The sequence below is a fragment of the Ascidiella aspersa genome, chromosome 1 (assembly GCF_963924565.1).
Source record: "Ascidiella aspersa chromosome 1, kaAscAspe10.2, whole genome shotgun sequence".
Classification (NCBI taxonomy): Eukaryota; Metazoa; Chordata; class Ascidiacea; order Phlebobranchia; family Ascidiidae; genus Ascidiella; species Ascidiella aspersa.
Window position 1 is genome coordinate 9506928 of NC_139447.1, and position 18177 is coordinate 9525104.

General features: G+C 40.5%; 1 protein-coding gene across 1 annotated transcript in view; it reads left to right on the forward strand.

The window, feature by feature from the left end:
- The window catches only part of LOC146167121 (rho guanine nucleotide exchange factor 28-like), a 111556-nt gene that overhangs the window by 80016 nt on the left and 13363 nt on the right, over positions 1-18177 (forward strand). Inside the window, exons 24-30 of the mRNA XM_083385477.1 lie at positions 3305-3363; positions 14556-14613; positions 16135-16190; positions 16341-16402; positions 16523-16579; positions 17241-17284; positions 17774-17914. Coding sequence (XP_083241603.1) covers positions 3305-3363; positions 14556-14613; positions 16135-16190; positions 16341-16402; positions 16523-16579; positions 17241-17284; positions 17774-17914 — 477 coding nt within the window. The remainder of the gene's footprint in view (positions 1-3304; positions 3364-14555; positions 14614-16134; positions 16191-16340; positions 16403-16522; positions 16580-17240; positions 17285-17773; positions 17915-18177) is intronic.

Here is an 18177-nt window from a genome sequence, read left to right on the forward strand (position 1 = left end):
AAATACTCTTCTAGGCATTGTTGAATAACCAGTACGTGATAAAATTATCCTTGTTCGTGCGCTCGTAATTAGCTGGTACACCAGAAATTGTAATGCTTTGTTAGTTCCGATTAAGGCACTGCATTTACAGTAGGCTGCGAGTTTATGTAAAATAGAAGTGTTCTGCGGTCTGCTGTAATGTTTAATAAAAAAAATAGAACGTGCTCATATAATTTGCATTTAGATAAACAAAAAGAGGTTCAAAAATGAAAGGATGTGAACTACATTTTTGCTTAGGGCAGCCTGAGAAAGCATCTATCATTGTCAAATAACCCTCATAAAATAGAACAACTGTAACAAGCCGTATCTACAATTGTCCATTTAAGCTCACTACTTTTTACACGTGTACATTCCGCAAACAGGACAAACATCCATTCCACTTCAACCCAGCGTGTCCGTACACGTCACAGCGGCGATTGTGACGTAACTTAGGGGCTGAATTTGTTGTGATTTCCACAACCACACAAGCTAAGCACTTATACCTGCTGGAACGACTACCAGTTGCGAAATACTGGCGAGGTTTTACAGTGCATGCGCAAGTTAGATAAGGCAGCAGCCTTCGGGCGACCTTTTGCAGCCAGGGTAGAGCTAGATCACGCACGCGTCCACTAACCGCTTTTTTTCGCGGTGTTGGTTTTAAGTTTCAGGCAGACGCAGTAAAAATTTGCATGTGCAGCTAACGGATACTGTTCGCCAAGATGTACGCTTGTCAGCTTTCACTGCAGTTGTATTGAGTTAGTGGGAAAACATAACACAATATTTGGACTGTGGTTAGTCATATTATCCTATAATATTCTTGGCTAGGCCTCGAAACAGTTTCGGCAATATTATTTGGGTTATGTTGACAATGATGTGACATGCTATCTTTGACCAAAGATGGACAAAAGTAGTATCCATTCCAGATTAATTAATTTTCAATAAACTGCGTATAATCTTTCAAATAGTAGATGTTGCGAGAAAATCGTGTCGTCATATTCCGTGTGAATCGGCAAATGAATGAGTTCGTGACGAGGCAATGGCGACCTACGTTTAACAAGCCAGTATTATTGACACAGTAAAAAACGCAATATCATCTTATTTCTTCGCGTCGCTTTACTGTTTATGCGATCGATTGATTAATTACTGATGCGCACGTTCGGTCGTTCGTATATAAAAGTAGCACGACCCAAATTTTTAAAACGTAAAAAAGCTGGTTTGGGATTATAATAACTGGAAGTTGTAGTTACTAGTAGATTAAATAAAAGCCCATAGAAAAGTAAGTAGAATATTTAAAACGCACAAAATGCCTCCTAATTCTGTATGAGCAGTTGATATTCATTCTAATAAACGGCTGTTATAAATAAAAGCATATGGTTGGCCTCCTCCAACCGCTATATGCGTTTATCAGTCGGCTTGTATTACAAGACGGTGGGTACAAGTATGCAAGTGTAGTTAACATGCACTTCTAATCGTGGTCTGCTCTAAATATATACGCCGATGTTGTAAGTGGGTGTGTGTACGTTACCCCATGCAGGGGGGTAACAAACTCCCCCATCCGTAGTGACGTCATAGACCCATGAGAGGAAGCAGCCAATCGTTTAAACCGGTCAAGCGAAGAAATAAATTATAATTAGCGTGCTTTTATAAAAGCCCCCCATGTAAGCTGACCAAAATTTCAAAAGATGGATAAAGGTAAGGCGCTGAACGATTTTTGAAGTGTCCTATAAATTGACCTCACCTCTTGTTTATATTTAGGCTAGGTTTGCCTTAACAAAGCGGCTTAAAGTCCGTCCAGGTGGTCGCAGTTTGCGACAAAATCGGGCCTGGACAGCTGGAAAGCTATTTTTGGCGTCTTTCACCGGTTAAGGCGTGTTCGTGTGTTATGAAGTAGGCGAAACTTCAAAACATCTCGCGGAATAATGTACTCGATTTGTCCTGAGTATCTTTGCAAAGCTATTCATTCTTAAACCTTTTTGCGGGCCATTAAACAAGACAATGTTTTTACATCTTTGCGACCCATATTTTAACTATCTACGGTTACGAATTAATGGGACCTTAAGATGCTGCAACCCATTTACTGATTACCTGGCGAGGTTGTAGTGGTTGGGTCTTCACAAAATTAAAGAACTAACACTATGGACGTTTCTTCCCATTTTAGGATCTACAGCGTCACAGCTGACTTGAAGGTGGTTTTTGGCCTCTCGCTGTGCCAGGCATGTTGATAATGTAGTTTAGTTTTTTGTTGGACAGTTGCTTATTTGTGCTGATCCTTATGCGTGGCAAATAATACTTACTTAATTACTTCTAAAGGTATATATTTCAAGGTTGTCTTAGCATGAGTGCAGTACACGAAATACGCAAAACAATTTCCCCAATGAGCCCAAAACTCCCGTAGTAAATTCCGTACTCGTCGCGTTGAAGGAGTTGCCAAAATCCGTGGTATTTACTGCCTTCCCACGGGTGTACTGTACGTGGCATTGCAAACGCGCCATTGTTGTTGTTGTTTTCTATCCCGAACCTTTACGTGTTGTCTCGCCCGTCGAGTGTTCGCACCCCGCTTATCTCTTAATTCCCCGACACACCGACTGTAAAGGTGACGTTTTAGGCGACTAAATATTTGCCATTCTCCTTTGTGATATATGATGTTAGGTTTTAAATCGTTTTTGTTAAGTTACTCTAAAAATCATCCGAAGTCCACTATAGACTGTACCTTTTTTTGTCACTTGGTATACGGTTTTGCGAGTTATGCTATGCATAATGCATGATTCGAGGTCGTTTGTTATTCCCAGTCAGACCAGTTTTTAACAGATGGTTTGACTAGTCGGCTGCTCTGTTTGTTTCTCGTTTGCATAATGTTGAGCATTGTTGCGTACGTACAGTTAGTTTGGTGACCAGATCGTTCAAATATAGCACATTTTTAGTTGTAAGGCACTAAGAGTGTCTTTAGTGTCTTGTAATGAAACTTGACTGTTTTTATGTTGTATTTTCCGTCAGGTGGCAGTAAGCGTTTGTTTTCTTTTTACAGAATTCTTCGCTGTCTGTTTGTAGGGCTTTAGGAATAAAACTAAAACTGCACCGTTTTTACAAACAGCTTAACTGCCTGTCTCTTTTCTGGCAGTTTTAAAGGTATTTTTTCAAATCATTTTGCAGGTGTTTTTACTAATAGTACGTGACAACCGAACACGACATTGTTGTATTAAACTAATTTTGTTAATCAATTTTTAAACTTAAAATTATTTGTTTAAAACAGAGTCAAAAACTAATCTTTTGCCTTTTTTATTCCCAGATTCTTACGACTCTGTGGCGTCTGATGCAAAGGAAGGAAACAGCAAGTCAAAGTTCAAGGTAAGTGTAACTCGAAACCTAATGAATATATTATAATCGAAACCAAAATACGAGTCAAACGCTGACTCAGCATCGGGGAAAATACAATGGACTTAATGCCAGTTAAGCTTTTCCGAACGAAAACTATAGAAAATGAAAGAGGGTCGAAACTAAACGCTTTCTGAAACTTCTGGAATTTGCGGGAATCAAAAATCAGGAAGACATAAGCGGAAATGGGATCGCGAATTGTTTTTCGATTTTATCCCGAACAACCAACATCGGGGTGTAAAAGGCCATCTCGGAGTTTCACAAGAAGTAACAACTTTGAAATCTTGTGATTCGATGTTAAAATTGTCTCGGAAGAAAGTATAGGATATTTTGCCAAACGGTTAAATTCTTCTTACCTACAAAATTCCCTTTATTAGAGTTTCTTTAAAAACAACTGTAAAAACGAAAAACGAAAAATGTTTTGTCCATGGTAAACGTAAAGGGTCTCAAAAGTTTGTACAGATTAAATGCGAGAACAAAACTAATAAGGTTTTGAAACCCAGTAATAAAGTCATAATGTTGTTGTGTCGCCCAATCAGCGCACTTCTGTCCGGCGGAAACACAAGGCGATACAACGCCGAAAAACACCGCTTACATCTTGGCCGAACGCGCGCCTTCTTGCTGTTGCTATTTCCATCCGGCCGCTACCCCACTCTCCCCAATTATGACGTCACGAGTTCCGATGGCGCTTTGCTTGCCCCCTATGCCCACGCGGAAGTAATAGGCCTCCCCTGTACAAGCCCTCGTCGCGTTTTAAAGGTTTAAGCGCCTGGTTCTGGAAACTTCCGCCGCCGGTTTGGGGATGCAAGCCAGGTGCTTGAAGTTGTGTTTTGTTGTCGCTGTTGCTTTTTTCCATCTGTAGGTTTGTTTTGTCGGCTTCGGCGCCATTCATAGCAATTTAATTTTTTTCTTGGCACATTTGTTTTTTTGCAACTACACCGGATGACTTCGGAAGTGCTCACCGAAATGTTTCTGCCGTGTCGGGGTTACGCGACTCGAGAAGGGCTTGATCACAGTATATACACATTGTTTATATATAAATATATATTATGTATTTGCACCTAAATTGGCCCAATGCCTTATGAGAAAATAGTTTGAAGTGAGTTTAGCCCAAAGTATGACAGTAAAGAACTTGTTTTAAACTGAATTGATCTAATAAATGCTGACAGAATGGCAAGTTCGTTATATTACAACGACCAATAAATTTTGATAAACTTTAGCATTTTCACAACAGGGTCGCTCAGTCGAATGTCGCGCACTAGATTTTTCTAAACAGCCAAAGAAGACAAAACCATTAATATTTAACTTCAAGGAAAATCGTCTATGTCGAAAAATGTGTCTGGCTCGCCTGAATCTACGTTTTCAATCTTGCAGTATCAAGGTTTCTCAGCTTTGCTGTCGCGACTTGCTAGTGTCTCGCACCTGTTATCGCCTTATACCCCCAAAATAATACCTCGAAATCAACAACCTGACCCGAAGTGCCCTCGTCATCACGTAGTGACGTCACAGCTAGACCGCGGAATGGAGAAAATTCGGCGTTTCAGGTGAAAGTTACTTGAATCGATCACGTGACACCGACAGGAGGGTTGGTTTATTTTCATTGTGAGCCGCACAATCTCGTGTGACGTAGCAATGAACGCGGGAGCGTTTGGGATTGTTTCGCATTTCGTCGAATCGATCGGGCACGAGAAAAAATAACACTAAAGCTCAGCGGCTGAAATCAAGGTCAGCTCAGCGGTTTAGCGTGGTTTAGCCGAGGCGCAGTCGCACACGAACATGTTAAGAGTGGCGCAATGTATGGTAAGGTTGGTAAAAGTTAGAAGCAAATGCAAAATTTGGAGTGAACATGTTACAAAGTTGCCAAGAATAGCTCTGGATTTGAATGTTTTGTAAAAATGTGTTTTTGTAAAAAAAAATTGCAGGTTATTGCAGGTTAACTCCGCAGCGCATTGAACAGTAAACTTGAAATTGTAAAAATGCGAAAGTGAAATTTGAAGTCAAAACGTAGAAAACTAGCAAGATGATCTCTAATGTCAGGTTCTGTTATGAAAATATAAAAGAAAACCTGATATGGAAAAAAATGCCCCAATTTTAGACTAAACCTGAATACGGTAACGTAAATCTTTAGAAAAAAACTGTTGCAAAAATCAGGTTTAAAACTAACATTTTGTTATGAAACTGTGCCCTTTTAATGGTTCGCAGCGCCAAAACAGTTTTGCGTGTTCGCGGCTTGCACAGCCACCAATCACCAATCAATGTCAAAAACTGTCAGAGCTCATCATTAGCGCATTGTCTTTCGGTTTTTCCCAAATTTTGAACCCGCTTTGGCCATGGATTTGCAGAGACATCGTGTCTATTTTTCTCAGAGGCATTTTGTGTTATGGTTTTCGATTAAGTGAACTCTTAAACTCTTAATTTTGTCAGCTTAACAAAAGAAAAATCTGTGCAACTATAGTTTTCGATAACCTTTGCGTATCTGTGCGTCGACTTTAGGCTATTTTTAGAGCCGAAAATGAGATTGCCATTCTATTGTGATTGCATGTAGCATACGATAACCTCAGGATGGTCATTTTAAATAGATAAAGAGATACCAGATCGAATGTTTTAGCGCCAATATGGTCTTACCCGTTTTTAAAAATATCGATGGTTTAACACATATCTAGACATGTTTAGGCGTACATCTACCGTCATGTTAGGGAAATGTAATCAGGATATAAGTTATGTCAAGGAACAATCCGAACACGTGGATGGATAGGTTATAAGTATGTTACATGATAATAAGTTGTTTATCTAAAACAAAACAGGAACCCAAGTGGTAGCTCCGCAAAACTATAAATAAAGAACGCTTTACTAATGCACCCTTGTACGCCGTAAAATTCAAGGATGGTTAAATTATGTTTTCGCTGCATTCATAGCCACGTCGAAAAAATGTCTATTGGGCAAAGTGTCAGCCAGTTTCCTCTTCTAAGCAATAGCGCAGAACCCAAAGCTCAGCCTTTTAGACGTAGCGCCATTGTCTCACTATCTATCGCGCGTTAATAGTGTAATGAGCAAGACTACAAAACACCAATGAGGGTGAATTTAGGTGGTCGTTAAATCCCACAGGGGACTAGGATTGAGCTAAAGGTCTACGAGTCTGAAAAATTAACAGGCCAAAAGAAGTATGAATGGTTAGTTAAAAGGCGGGTGTTAGGGCTACTTAAGATCAAGATTACGACCCCAAATACCACCTAAGAGTGCCAGGGGAATTTTACATCTAATTTAGGACCCCCAAAGGGGTGTTAGAAAGATTAAATTTAGGTCCCCAATACCCTCAGGGGTGCTAGGGGACACATTAGATGAGTCTGAGAAATACCCCTAAAGATTGCCAGGGGTATTTTGGATCAACAATTTAAGACCCCCAATACCCTAAGTGGTGCTAGAGATTAAATTTTGGGCCCCCACCTTAGAGATTAAATTTGTGGCCCCACCTTAGGGGGTGCTAGGGATACATTAGATAAGTATGAGAACCCCAAAGTCAATCGCAGCATCTTTGAAATATTTTGTGAGGCGAACGAAGCATTTTGAGAGTCCTTTGATTAATTAGACTTGTGTAGTTGTGGCGTAAGTCAAGCGTCGCTTCATCTTCAGTGCGAGTGCGCGCGTGCGTACTTAGAGAGGCCGCGTGCGCGTATGTGTGCCATGACACAACGGGGCTAGCGATCGGGCTTTTTCGTGCGCTCATGACGCGCTGCGCTTCCTGTTCTAAACCGCTCTCACACGCGCCACGAAAGCGCCAGAATCAGCAGAAGTAAAAGCAGCAGTAGCAGGCAAAAAATCCTATCTTCCGGCGATCTTTCGCTGAGACACTGACCTAGTAAACAAGCCAGCTGATGGGGAGCTCAGCGAAAGGTTTCGTTCTCCTTGTTTTTAGCCTTATTAACACAAAGTTGTTTGGGTGAATCAGAGACCATTTCGCCACAAGCGACGTCATCAGCAATCGCTTCCTTGTAGCTGATTGCAGGTTGAGTCAGTGGTAGTATAGAAAGCGCGATTGTCCAGAGTAGAGGCGAGGATATTGTCAGATTACGCAGTTGTAAAAGCCGTCGCTTTTTGCGCTGTTTTTGCAACCTAGAGTCCTAAAGGTGTAATTAGGACAAACTTTAAATATCGACGAAAACTGAAGCATTTAAACTGTGCAATCGTTCAGAATAGGCCACAATGCTCCTTTTGAAATCAATGCATTTTTTAAGTTTTTCGCCGCTTCAAAGTGTATTTAAGCCAAAGTTTAAAGATGTCGCCATATCTTAAAGACTCAAGTGGCTATAACGTGGTGTGGTAGTGATATGTAAGTACGTATATAGAAGCCTCAACTGTTTTGCACCAACGCCGTGTTCTATCTAACCGGATGCGTTTTGTTTCGTTGACGCAGCTGCCTGCCTTTTATACAGTAAGAGTTGCCTACCCACCCACACACATAATAGCTGTTTAAAAAGCAATATGAAAAGCTGGTGACAAAACGCCGCAACTACTGCCGCCTCTTTTACCTCGCGGAGGACTTAGCTTAAACACGGAACACGCGGACTTATGGATAACCCTAAAAAGGGGAGAAGCAGCTCCTATGGACCCGACATCCTTCGTCCACTCGCCAACGGGGAAGAAGCCCCCGATAAGCTGCAGTCGCACAGCATCTGGTATTCTTTCTCCCCCACTCCCTACGCTACCAAGCCGGTCGTTTTTAGAGAGCGAAAAATTAAGCAGGTGAGTCGCTGAATTCCGAACTTCGGCCGTTCGCCAGGGTTGCCGGTCTGCGTGAGAATTGGTTTCAATTGTAAAGCCACCCTTGCGCCTGCCGCTGGACGTCATCTATTCAATTGGAGTTCCACGTTCTTAATTACCATAAAATCACGGTTAAATATTGTTTGTTAACGAAACAGTTTTACGGACCACTTAATACTAAGTAAAGGCTCATTTTTCAAACCTGCTCTAATTTCTATTACTGTGGGATTACACGATGACGTTATTATTGTGTGGTGGTTTAATAATAAGTTTAACACTCCGTACTACACAACTTAACTAGATATACACCCGGATTAGGTGTCGCAAAAACATGACGCTAAACGTTGACAAAAAAATAGAGGAAGTCGAAACAGTATCACATAAAGAACGCGGTCTGTAAGCCTTTAGTTTAAAAGTGCATGCAAGAGTTTTATTAATAGATAATGTCGTAATTATTATTAACAACAAAAGTTTTGATTTGGCTTAGAACTTTCCCAATTCTTCGGGCCTACGAGCTTTATCGTGTTTGTACACAAATTAAATAAGGTAATTAGCAAATGTGACCTTCTCGAATATAACCCGATACCCGTGAACTACACACTTGGGACGTTAAACCGCCTAAACAGTACATGAAGGAGCCGTTAAAAATATCGTGAGCTGCACAGCATTACACTGGTTCGATTTGCGACCGCGTCAACCTCCCAAGACCGGGTTTAGCCCTTGCAGTAACAGCACGCAGCGTGGGAACGGAGGAAGTACCCGAGCTCACTGTAAACTGTTGCTTCTATCGCCCATATATCGCTGCCCACTGCTCTCGGCTTAGCTTGGCTAAACGGCAGCTTGTTTATATTTCCCCTATCGCGCTACCGCTAACAGTTATCATTGTAATTGGTTGGAAAAATCAGTAGTTTAACTTGGCTCAAACTCTTTTGACAAGTGTATATTCGACAATTAGGGTTTGAGATGTTTAAATTGCCCATCTATACAGCCTTGCAGACCTCCTTTTGCTTTCCAAATCACTACACTAGTTCTGTATAAAATTTCAATTTTGGAGAAAGAACAACGTAATACTAGTCCTAGATTTTGTTTAGCATTTGTCATATTAGTTGGTAAACATTTTCTCGGGGCCAAATAGTATTTGTTGGCTAAATTTTGGGTATAAAAGTCCGTTTATACAATAGAAGCGATTGATCTGTTAACTCAATTTCAGTTGTTATTGATAGAAGCCCAAGTATCATGACGCCTTTTCAAAAATTCGATTAAAAAGCTGGAATTCGCGGCCTGCATTGAAATACGCAGGCGAGTCTAGTCGTGTAATTGAACGTCTCGGCTACAAAACTCGCGTTCCAAAGATAGACGGTAGAAAGGCGGCCTTCCGAACCAGCCGTCAATTTATTTCGGATTCAAACCGGCGCAGTCCCGGGTATAAATAAACCGCGCGTGTCTTGACCGGCCCGGTAGCGCCAACAGAGCGACAGCGACGCCGCGATCCCTCCATTATGACGCGACAGACAGAGAAAGCCGTGCGTCTGAAAAACACATCACCCACCCTGTCCCTTGGTCGTAATTCCTCGTTGCAGCGAAGAACCGACGCTCTGCTATTTTTGCCCGACGACCCTTTGCGGCCCTTTCCCGTGGTAAACAACTCCATGTTTGTCCAAAGGCGCGCGCCGACGATTTGCGATGCGTTATCTCGGCCCTACGACGCCCGCCCATCTTCCTTTTCTTTCATTGTCCCCTGGAAGCCATTACGCGCCCATCGATGGGCACTCGGCACGCGTATCTGTGCGTAGGTTGGAGCCGGTTAAGGGTTAGCAACGCCTGCTGATTGGATGTTGTTGTCGGTTTTGGTGCTTCGGCTATTTGGAATTGGCTGTTTTTGTGGTATGGCGCTTTGCTTTATTGACGGGGCGAGGTTTGGGTTTGTGGTGCGTCTTTTTTTTTTGCTATGTTTTTTGTCAGTGCGGAAATCAACAGGTAATTTACCTTCCTTTGTTTTTAGTTGATTTCAATTCCTAATGGCCGCTTTTTCCCGCTCATAAACACTGAGCAGTTTGAGCGGTGAATGTTTGTAGTGTAACTCAACTCTTCTTTGGGCCCATATGTTTCATTTCGAAATGTACACCCGTATATTGGAAATTTAAGCGATGTTAAATTGCAAAGTCAAATGTTATGTTTTCGATTTGATTTTTTTTTCTGTTTTTTTTCGAAGGCTGCCATGCTAACACGAAATACAGCGAGTATATACAACTTTACAAGTTGGCAATAGAACCTTTACTTGCAACTCATCTGAACTTTTACCTATGTGACGTGAATATCAACCTTTACTTCAATCGTTCCTTAACTTCAAAGTCTCCAGGATCAAATCGGTTCCATTTGCGTCACGCTTGCGGTTTTAACAGGGCGCATCAAAATTCGCGAGCTCAGCTGTGAATGGTGCTCGACGAACGTGGTTTAAATTGGGCGTGCTACCAGTTCCCGTTGGTTGCAGCAGCGGCGACGCTGTTATCATCACAGTCGGCCCTTGTAGCGATTAAATTGGAGTCCTTGTAAAACTGGCGGAGACCACACGTGCGGTATGACAAGCACTCGTTGGTCACATGGCTCGAATTCATACCGACGTTGCCCCCGCTATGCCCCTGGTACTCGTGTGTTGCAACAACGCGCAAAATATTGTCGCAAGATTCCGGGTGTAACGACAACATAGAATCCGAGAAATGCGTGATTGCATTCCGCACGGTTATCTAAAGGTATGCGGTGTGATCCCTATTTATAACAACGTGCGGTAAACCTGTTTGTCTTACAATCCCAACTTGACGTTACAATGTTAAACAGTAGTTAGTTGGAATTTTGAGGCTTTAACGGTAAAATTCGCATTAATAGGTCATGCACAACAGCGAACACACATATTTATCTACAGGTAGTAAAACGGTTGTTTCGGGAAATTTTCCGATTTTTGCTAACAGCTTTAGACCATTACATTATTACGTTGGTCACATCGCTGAGAATATGCGTCAGTAAAATTCGCCGCTAGCATGAACATGTGGTGTCGCATATATAAAGCGAATTTTCTCTAACGTTCCCAAGCTTGCAAGCAAAACCAGGCGACCCTTTCAACTATTGCGTGGCTTGGCAATCAGTGGCCTGATGTAAACGTGACCTCCATTCGGATGTCGACCCCTGCAGAGAAAGTTCAATTCGTGACAAAGGTGCTTGGCATCGAAAAGCAAAGGCGCCGACTGATTGAATTTTTTGGGAGCGCTTTGAATGCTACACGATGCTGATGTATTTTGCTTTGCAACAAGTTCAAAACAAGCTATATAGAGCAAAACAAGCGCAGAAATGTCGTTTTTTTCTTATTAGGTTAAAAAATAGATCATGTCATATGTAAACTTTGTAGATTTTTATGTTCTAGCTTTTGAACTTTTATTCAACTCGCAACGAAAACCCTTAAATATTGGATTTAAGTATTTACCGTCGACTGATTTCTAGAATAATGTGAGTTTTTAACCAAAACAGTACTGGATACAACTGCATATATATTTTATATTGCGCTCATGTTATGTATTTTTTAAAGTTTTAAGAAAAATAAAAACAAATTTATACTGTTTTTTTTAATTGAATTGTATTGAAAAGACGGATCCAATTTTAGGTGTTTAAAAACCTGGAAATTTTCTTTGTCGAATGTCTTTTTTCCTAAAACTGTGTGGCAACTCTGCAGTTGCGGTGCCACTTAATCGCGTGTCCTCGTCCAATCCACAAACCCACTTAACCCTCCTTCAACCGACAGCAGCAACGCAAACACGCCCTTTGTTCGCTCACAGACACTCGATTATTGCGTAAGAAGGCTCCGCTCGTGCTGACGTTGTGTGAATCCCTTTTTAATTGCTCCGTCGTCTGAACGAAAACTGTACGCACCTGGTCAAACAGAATAGGACGTCATCTCGTGACTTTTCAGTTTTCAGTCGACGGGGATTTAACATTTCGAAAAAATAATCACCCCTTATAAAGGCAGTAGTCTGTTGTTAGGTAAATTTGTTTTCGATATTTTTCAGACCTTGTTTGTTTTTAATTTTTTCGATATCTGGAAAATCATCCGATATTATTGGAACCGGTACAGATTCTTAGACAAACAATAAATAGCATTTCAATTTACTCGAAACGATAAACGACCTTGAAAAATGCTAGCTAAACCAATAAACATTGTTTTTCTTGTTAAGCACATTTTCCCTGAACTTCAACTCCGACCATGAAGCCGTAGTCATAATATGCGCCAAAAATACACATTTCTTGAGTTTTTGCTGGAAACCTCCTGCGATTAATAGCGTTGTTAGACACATTTTTAACGAAACAAATCTATTGGACACCGGCTATCGCGGTCACGCATCGTGACGTGTATCAGAATGACGTCACCACCTCTTTCAGTGACGTCACTTGGGAAAGTCGGCCAGTCATCTCAACGCCTACCCTTAGCGGGTAACTTATGCGAGCTTGTAAGGCATTACCAACCGGAAGGATTGCTTGTCTAGTGTGTTATATGTTGTAAGGTATATGTGCCAGGGCTGATAAACAACGCCAAGGCTGCTGTTAAATCTATACAGTGCCTAAGTAGGGAATCAAGAAGTTAGATTGCAGCTTTTAGCTAGCTAAGTTAGTGTTTATGGGTTGAGATGAACCAAGGTGGCGCCTGTGTGTATGTTTCGTTATGTACCAGCTTGCGATTCAAGTCCCGCTTGCTCCTATGCATCTGGTTTGTCTCTTTTGCGGTTTCATATGATCCCGAAACTTAAAGAATACAATAGAATAGTTATTGGCGCATCGTATTGTATTTGAGGTCGCCCTTAGACAACGTCTACAGCACTTCGAAAATCGATCGAGCCTTTTCGATTTGTAATCCTGTTTTCGGGCCGTTTTCCCACTCCTTGAAACTGGACAGATTGGGGGAAAGCAGCCGACTGGATTTGACATAAGGGGTGGAGAAACTGGCTTTGACGTTATCGAAAATACGTAGGTCACCTTTCCTTTGTTGAGATACAGTTTCAGTTTCACTTTAAAAAAATCCGGCCGACTTTAAAATTGAAGTGCGAATCACCTGGTTAATTTAGTTGTTGAAATTCTATTTGGAAAGACTCGTTTAATTATCAAGTTCAAATCAGCGAATTGCAATATAAGCTGGAGGTTACGATTAAACGTCAAATGAATATCAAAGCGAATACAAAAGTAAGTAGCACATTTATTCTACTTTCGAAGTGGCCAACTTAAGAGGCAAAGCCAAACATCAAACTTAAGGCAAACTTATGGCTCCAAAGGAAGCATACCAAAGTAGTCAGTTGCATTCTGCGATCAAAACAAAGTGACCAAAAGGTGGTCTGACGCCTTCCATACGTGGGAGCGAAACAAAAACTCCACGCTAAGTTTAGTTTGTGACGCCTCGAATGTTATGCAGCGCAGGCCATTCGTCTATCAATCAATTTATCCGCCTCCATCCAGCATTCTGTGTTTACCGTGTAGGCAACTTACCTGCCAGTCCCCGTACAGTTTAGCTGCCAATATTTTGGCCGTTTTTGTGCTCTTTTGAAGGATAGTTTATGTTTTGTTGATGCCGTTACGTTGCCTTTGGGTATTACTGTCGATTCGTATTACAGTTCTGAGACGTTTTTTTATTAATTCAAAGCTTTATCGGTGTTTCAAGCAGCTAAAAAACGTAAAGACCGCAAAAGTCAGCTCTGATGAGGATTTTGCTCGACTTTAACAGCGATACGATATAGCGGGTTTCTGTAAGGCCCATGCTCTAGGAACAGTAGATATGTCGTTTGGCAACCAAGGCAGGTACTTTGCCAAGGATGATTTCGAAGTTGGCAGCCCGCGGAAAGTCAAACTTCGAAAGAAGGTGAACGGGATGTTGCCTGCTTCGTGTTTCCTTATTTTCCACTAAGTTTGCAGGATGGTGCAAACACCTGGCTATGTGCCTAATATTTTACTTGCAGCGATCACGGTTCTCGGTCACTTTATCAATGTTGAGAGTCTTGTTTGATTGTGTTGTATTAAGCAGGCTGAAAAAATACTGTAAGAAATATATATACACAGCAGATTGACTTTATATAAATAATGTGAATTCAATAGCTAAAAGAAAAATTAAAAAAATTGTTTGGAAAGGTTAAGCAAAAAATAAAAAGCACATGATATTAAACATACTTTAAGGCTAAATCTGTAGCTCCCTTGTGTTAACAAGCGTTAAAGTTTCCATTACCTATTTATAGTTTATTATCCGTTCTTAAACAGAAACTGGTTTAACAGATGCGAAAACAGTTTCATTATTATGGATCGCTTTGTTTCGCTTAGAGCCGTTTAGTTGAACGGTTTCGTTTATAAGCTTTTCCACTCACAAACCAATTTTTTTGTTGCAGAGGCCTTCGATTATTCGACCCCAGAGTATGATGATCAACAGGCCCGCTCAATATTCCGGTAAGTTGACGAGAAAAACCTGTTTAAGTTGTTCCACACAATCTATTGCGTGGACTTGAACTTTAAAGTATTGTATAGCGTCAAATAGTATAGCGTCAAAAAAGTAACATCGTATAGCGCCAAAAAAGTAATTTAGTATAGCGTCAAAAAAGTAATTTAGTATAGCGTCAAAAAAGTAACTTAGTATGTGTTAAAAACGTAAATTAATATAGCGTCGAAAAGTAACATCGCATAATGTTTTTTGGACAAATACAAAAACAACGTGAAAAAGGTTAAAAGGGCATGGAATCACAACAGTAATTGTAAAGCCACGCGTTTATGAGCATATACTTTAAGGAAAATTTCCAAATCGTTTACGTGCTTGTTCCGCTTTTATATCTTTGTTAAAAAAGTCTGTCTTTTAAAATATCGGTGGTTTAAAACTCGAGAGGCAATTAAAGCAAAAACTGCAGCACGTGTCGTAAACTCGGGCGCAAAATAGTGGCGATACATTCGTTTTATGATAGAGTTATTTGGCTCGCTCTGCAGCCAGCCCTTGTGTGTTACCTGGGCAACAGTGGCAACAGCATCACAACATTACAACGTCGTTGTATTTACAAGCGCCCGAAACCACGCATGCAGCCGCACTTTACATATACCGCTCGTATAAATTCACGCCCCCGACATACGTAAGCACATGCACATCGGTCACCGGCCCGTTGTTCGCAGCACACAAGATCGCTTAGCGCCACGTCACTCTTTCCGCCTGTGACGTAACAATAGTCAGCGCGCGGTCAGGCCGCTGTAGTTGCACTCCTGCTCTATCTGTCGTGGCGCAAAGGCGCAGGGTTCCATCGAAAGGACGTTCGGTTTGCTGTAAGTTTAACCGACAAACCAAGTTGCGTTTGTCTTTAAGTGATTGTTCCCCGCGTTTTCACCTTTAAGAGTACAACGAAATACCCCTATTTTTTTAAGTTGTTAATCACACCGCGCCTTCTTCCTCACTCTAATTTGTCTTGACTGAATTTTAAGCTGAACATAAGCCCTCTGAAATCAAGTAAATATCCACTACAAAGTTAGTTGTAATGCACAAAAACCAGCAACTACTATTAGTCCAGTTTGAACTACAAATTTATACTAAAATATTGTCACCTTTAAGTCTTTAAGAGTACAACAAATGCCCCAATTTTTTTAAGTTATTAATCACCCCTGATTTCTCTTATCCGGTGACTGAATTTTAAACTGAGCATAAGCCCTCTGAAATAAAATAATCATTCACAACAAAGTCAGTTGTAATGCAAAAACATGCAAGTACTACTAGTCAAGTTTTAACTGCACATTTATACTGAAATATCCAAAAAGTTAAATAATATGGCGCATTGCACAAACGCACAATCTAACTACCACTTATAAATGCAAGAAATTGTAAGATGAAAATAGGCCGAATTTGTCGTCGTTAGTCCGGTAACATGAAACTACCACTATTATATTAAATAAGCCGCCTTTCAAAGCTCCAATGTTAAACTTGTTGTAATTTTGTAGGCCCTCACTCTGGCTACACTGGCGGACCAGCCAAATCCAACGCAAGACCCATCTCCGTAAGTTATCTATTTTTCACTGTGCTAAAGTTAGTCGCCTATTTTGCATGAGGCCCCCTTTTTTTTAACGATATTAAAGGAATGTCATGTTGCGACACCATGTCTTTCCTTTGGTATTTCTGACTAATTGTGTTTCTCCTTTCTTTGCAGAACGCCGTCAATCTTAAAGTCAGCTCAAGCGATCTCTATGGCAACAACAATAAAAGCAACAGGTGTGTTATTAAAAAAAACGCGCAACTTTTTCTTCGTTAATTGCTCACATAAAGTTGTTTAAATTATTACTAAAAAATCAACAACACCCAGTTGAAATGAGATGTCCATTTGCTCTTCAGATCGTCCTATTATGACGAAGAAGAAGATGGGACTCCCCCTAATTCATACGTATCCAGGTAAGATTCGCGATTTGATAGTTTTTGGGTCGAATTTAAACGTATATTTTAGTCTTTTTTATTCGCAATGTAGAATGATTTTTAAAGAACGTGTTAGAAAAGTGACTCTATACTTTGTGCTCCATCTATCAAACAACGCCTCTCTATAAAAACAAAAGTTTGGCGTTCTAACACACAAGACTTGTAGTGGTTTGTGGTCCACACTCAGGCCGTATAAGTTGTTATAGGAATGTCAACAATTTTTTTTAAATCATTGAGTGTATTCTTTTAATCAATTTTGCGGTTCTTCTGATCAATTTTGCTGGGACAAGAAGCCATGTAATTGGGTAAATGTTATTTGACAAGCAATACAATTCAAAATGCTTGCTTAACGGTTATATCAGTTATTTTTTGCAAAAAGCTTATATTGATTAAATTCGAACTTATCTATGCCGATATGTTACGTTTTGTTGGCAAAATTCAATAAAGAAAATTAAGTCGCCAGAGCTTTCACTGTTATCCTTACGCCCACTATCAAAAAGTTTGAGAAACACTGGGTTACAGCAATTAAAGCAATTTACAACATGGTGCCCTATAAATACTAACAACTCGCGGGTGGCCCTAAGCCCGCCCCACGCAGTCTCCCGCCGTGCAATGACGTCACTTTTTGTTGCTTCCACAGCGCCAAGGACCTCACCTCTGGCTCCATGGAATCGCTCGACGAAGGTTCGTTTTGTTGTTTGTGTCCTCTGTGTGTTCCTACCAACTGTTGCGTGCTTTGGGATATTCTTGTTAATGCTTTTTTAGAGGCGTGAGTCATTTAAGCCGCGGCTACAGCTATTTAGGGATTGTGACCGTATTAGATACAACGTTTTTTTCTGCTTTTTTCTTTTCCAGACACCTACATCGCCATAGAAAATGTCAAACAATTTGTTTTGCGTACCGTAATTCATTAAAAATTGTTTTTTCAATTTCAAAATTTATTTCCTGGGAACTTGAATATTAACTAACACGCGATTTCCTGAATAAATGTTAACTAGAAAAGTAAAACAAATCGGTAATATGTACAATAAATAAATATGTATTTTTTTTTCCTAATTTAAGTACCTGCCTTATTTGCCAATCAAATAAAAGAAAAATTCACAATTTCAAAAAAAAAATAAAAAAAAATAAAACCTGTAATTTAAATGAAAAAACCCATATTGCTCCCCCTAGCGTCAGACAACTTGGAGTACGACAACGACCCGGATTTGATGCTGAAGCCTGACGAGCCGGACTCGTGGAGCGTCACTGCCGACAAGAAGGTGCTCAAGAAAATGTCGAAGAAGGAGACCAAGCGACAGGACAACATTTACGGTAAGTTCAAAATTGGTGACCCCGTTCCCACTTTGGCAAGAGTCAATTAAAACCAACGCCGGGCATAAACCCTTAGAAAACCCGTACTATACTCTTGCTCTTAATTAGGTAAACCTTAACGTCAACATCTAAGGTCAGTTTAAAATTGTTGTCCCCCTATTCCTGTTCCACACTTCAACTGGATTTAAATTAGTTATTTAAAATTAGATTAAAATTCGAATTCGAGAATTTCAGTTTTCCAATTTGTTTCTAAATTAGAATTA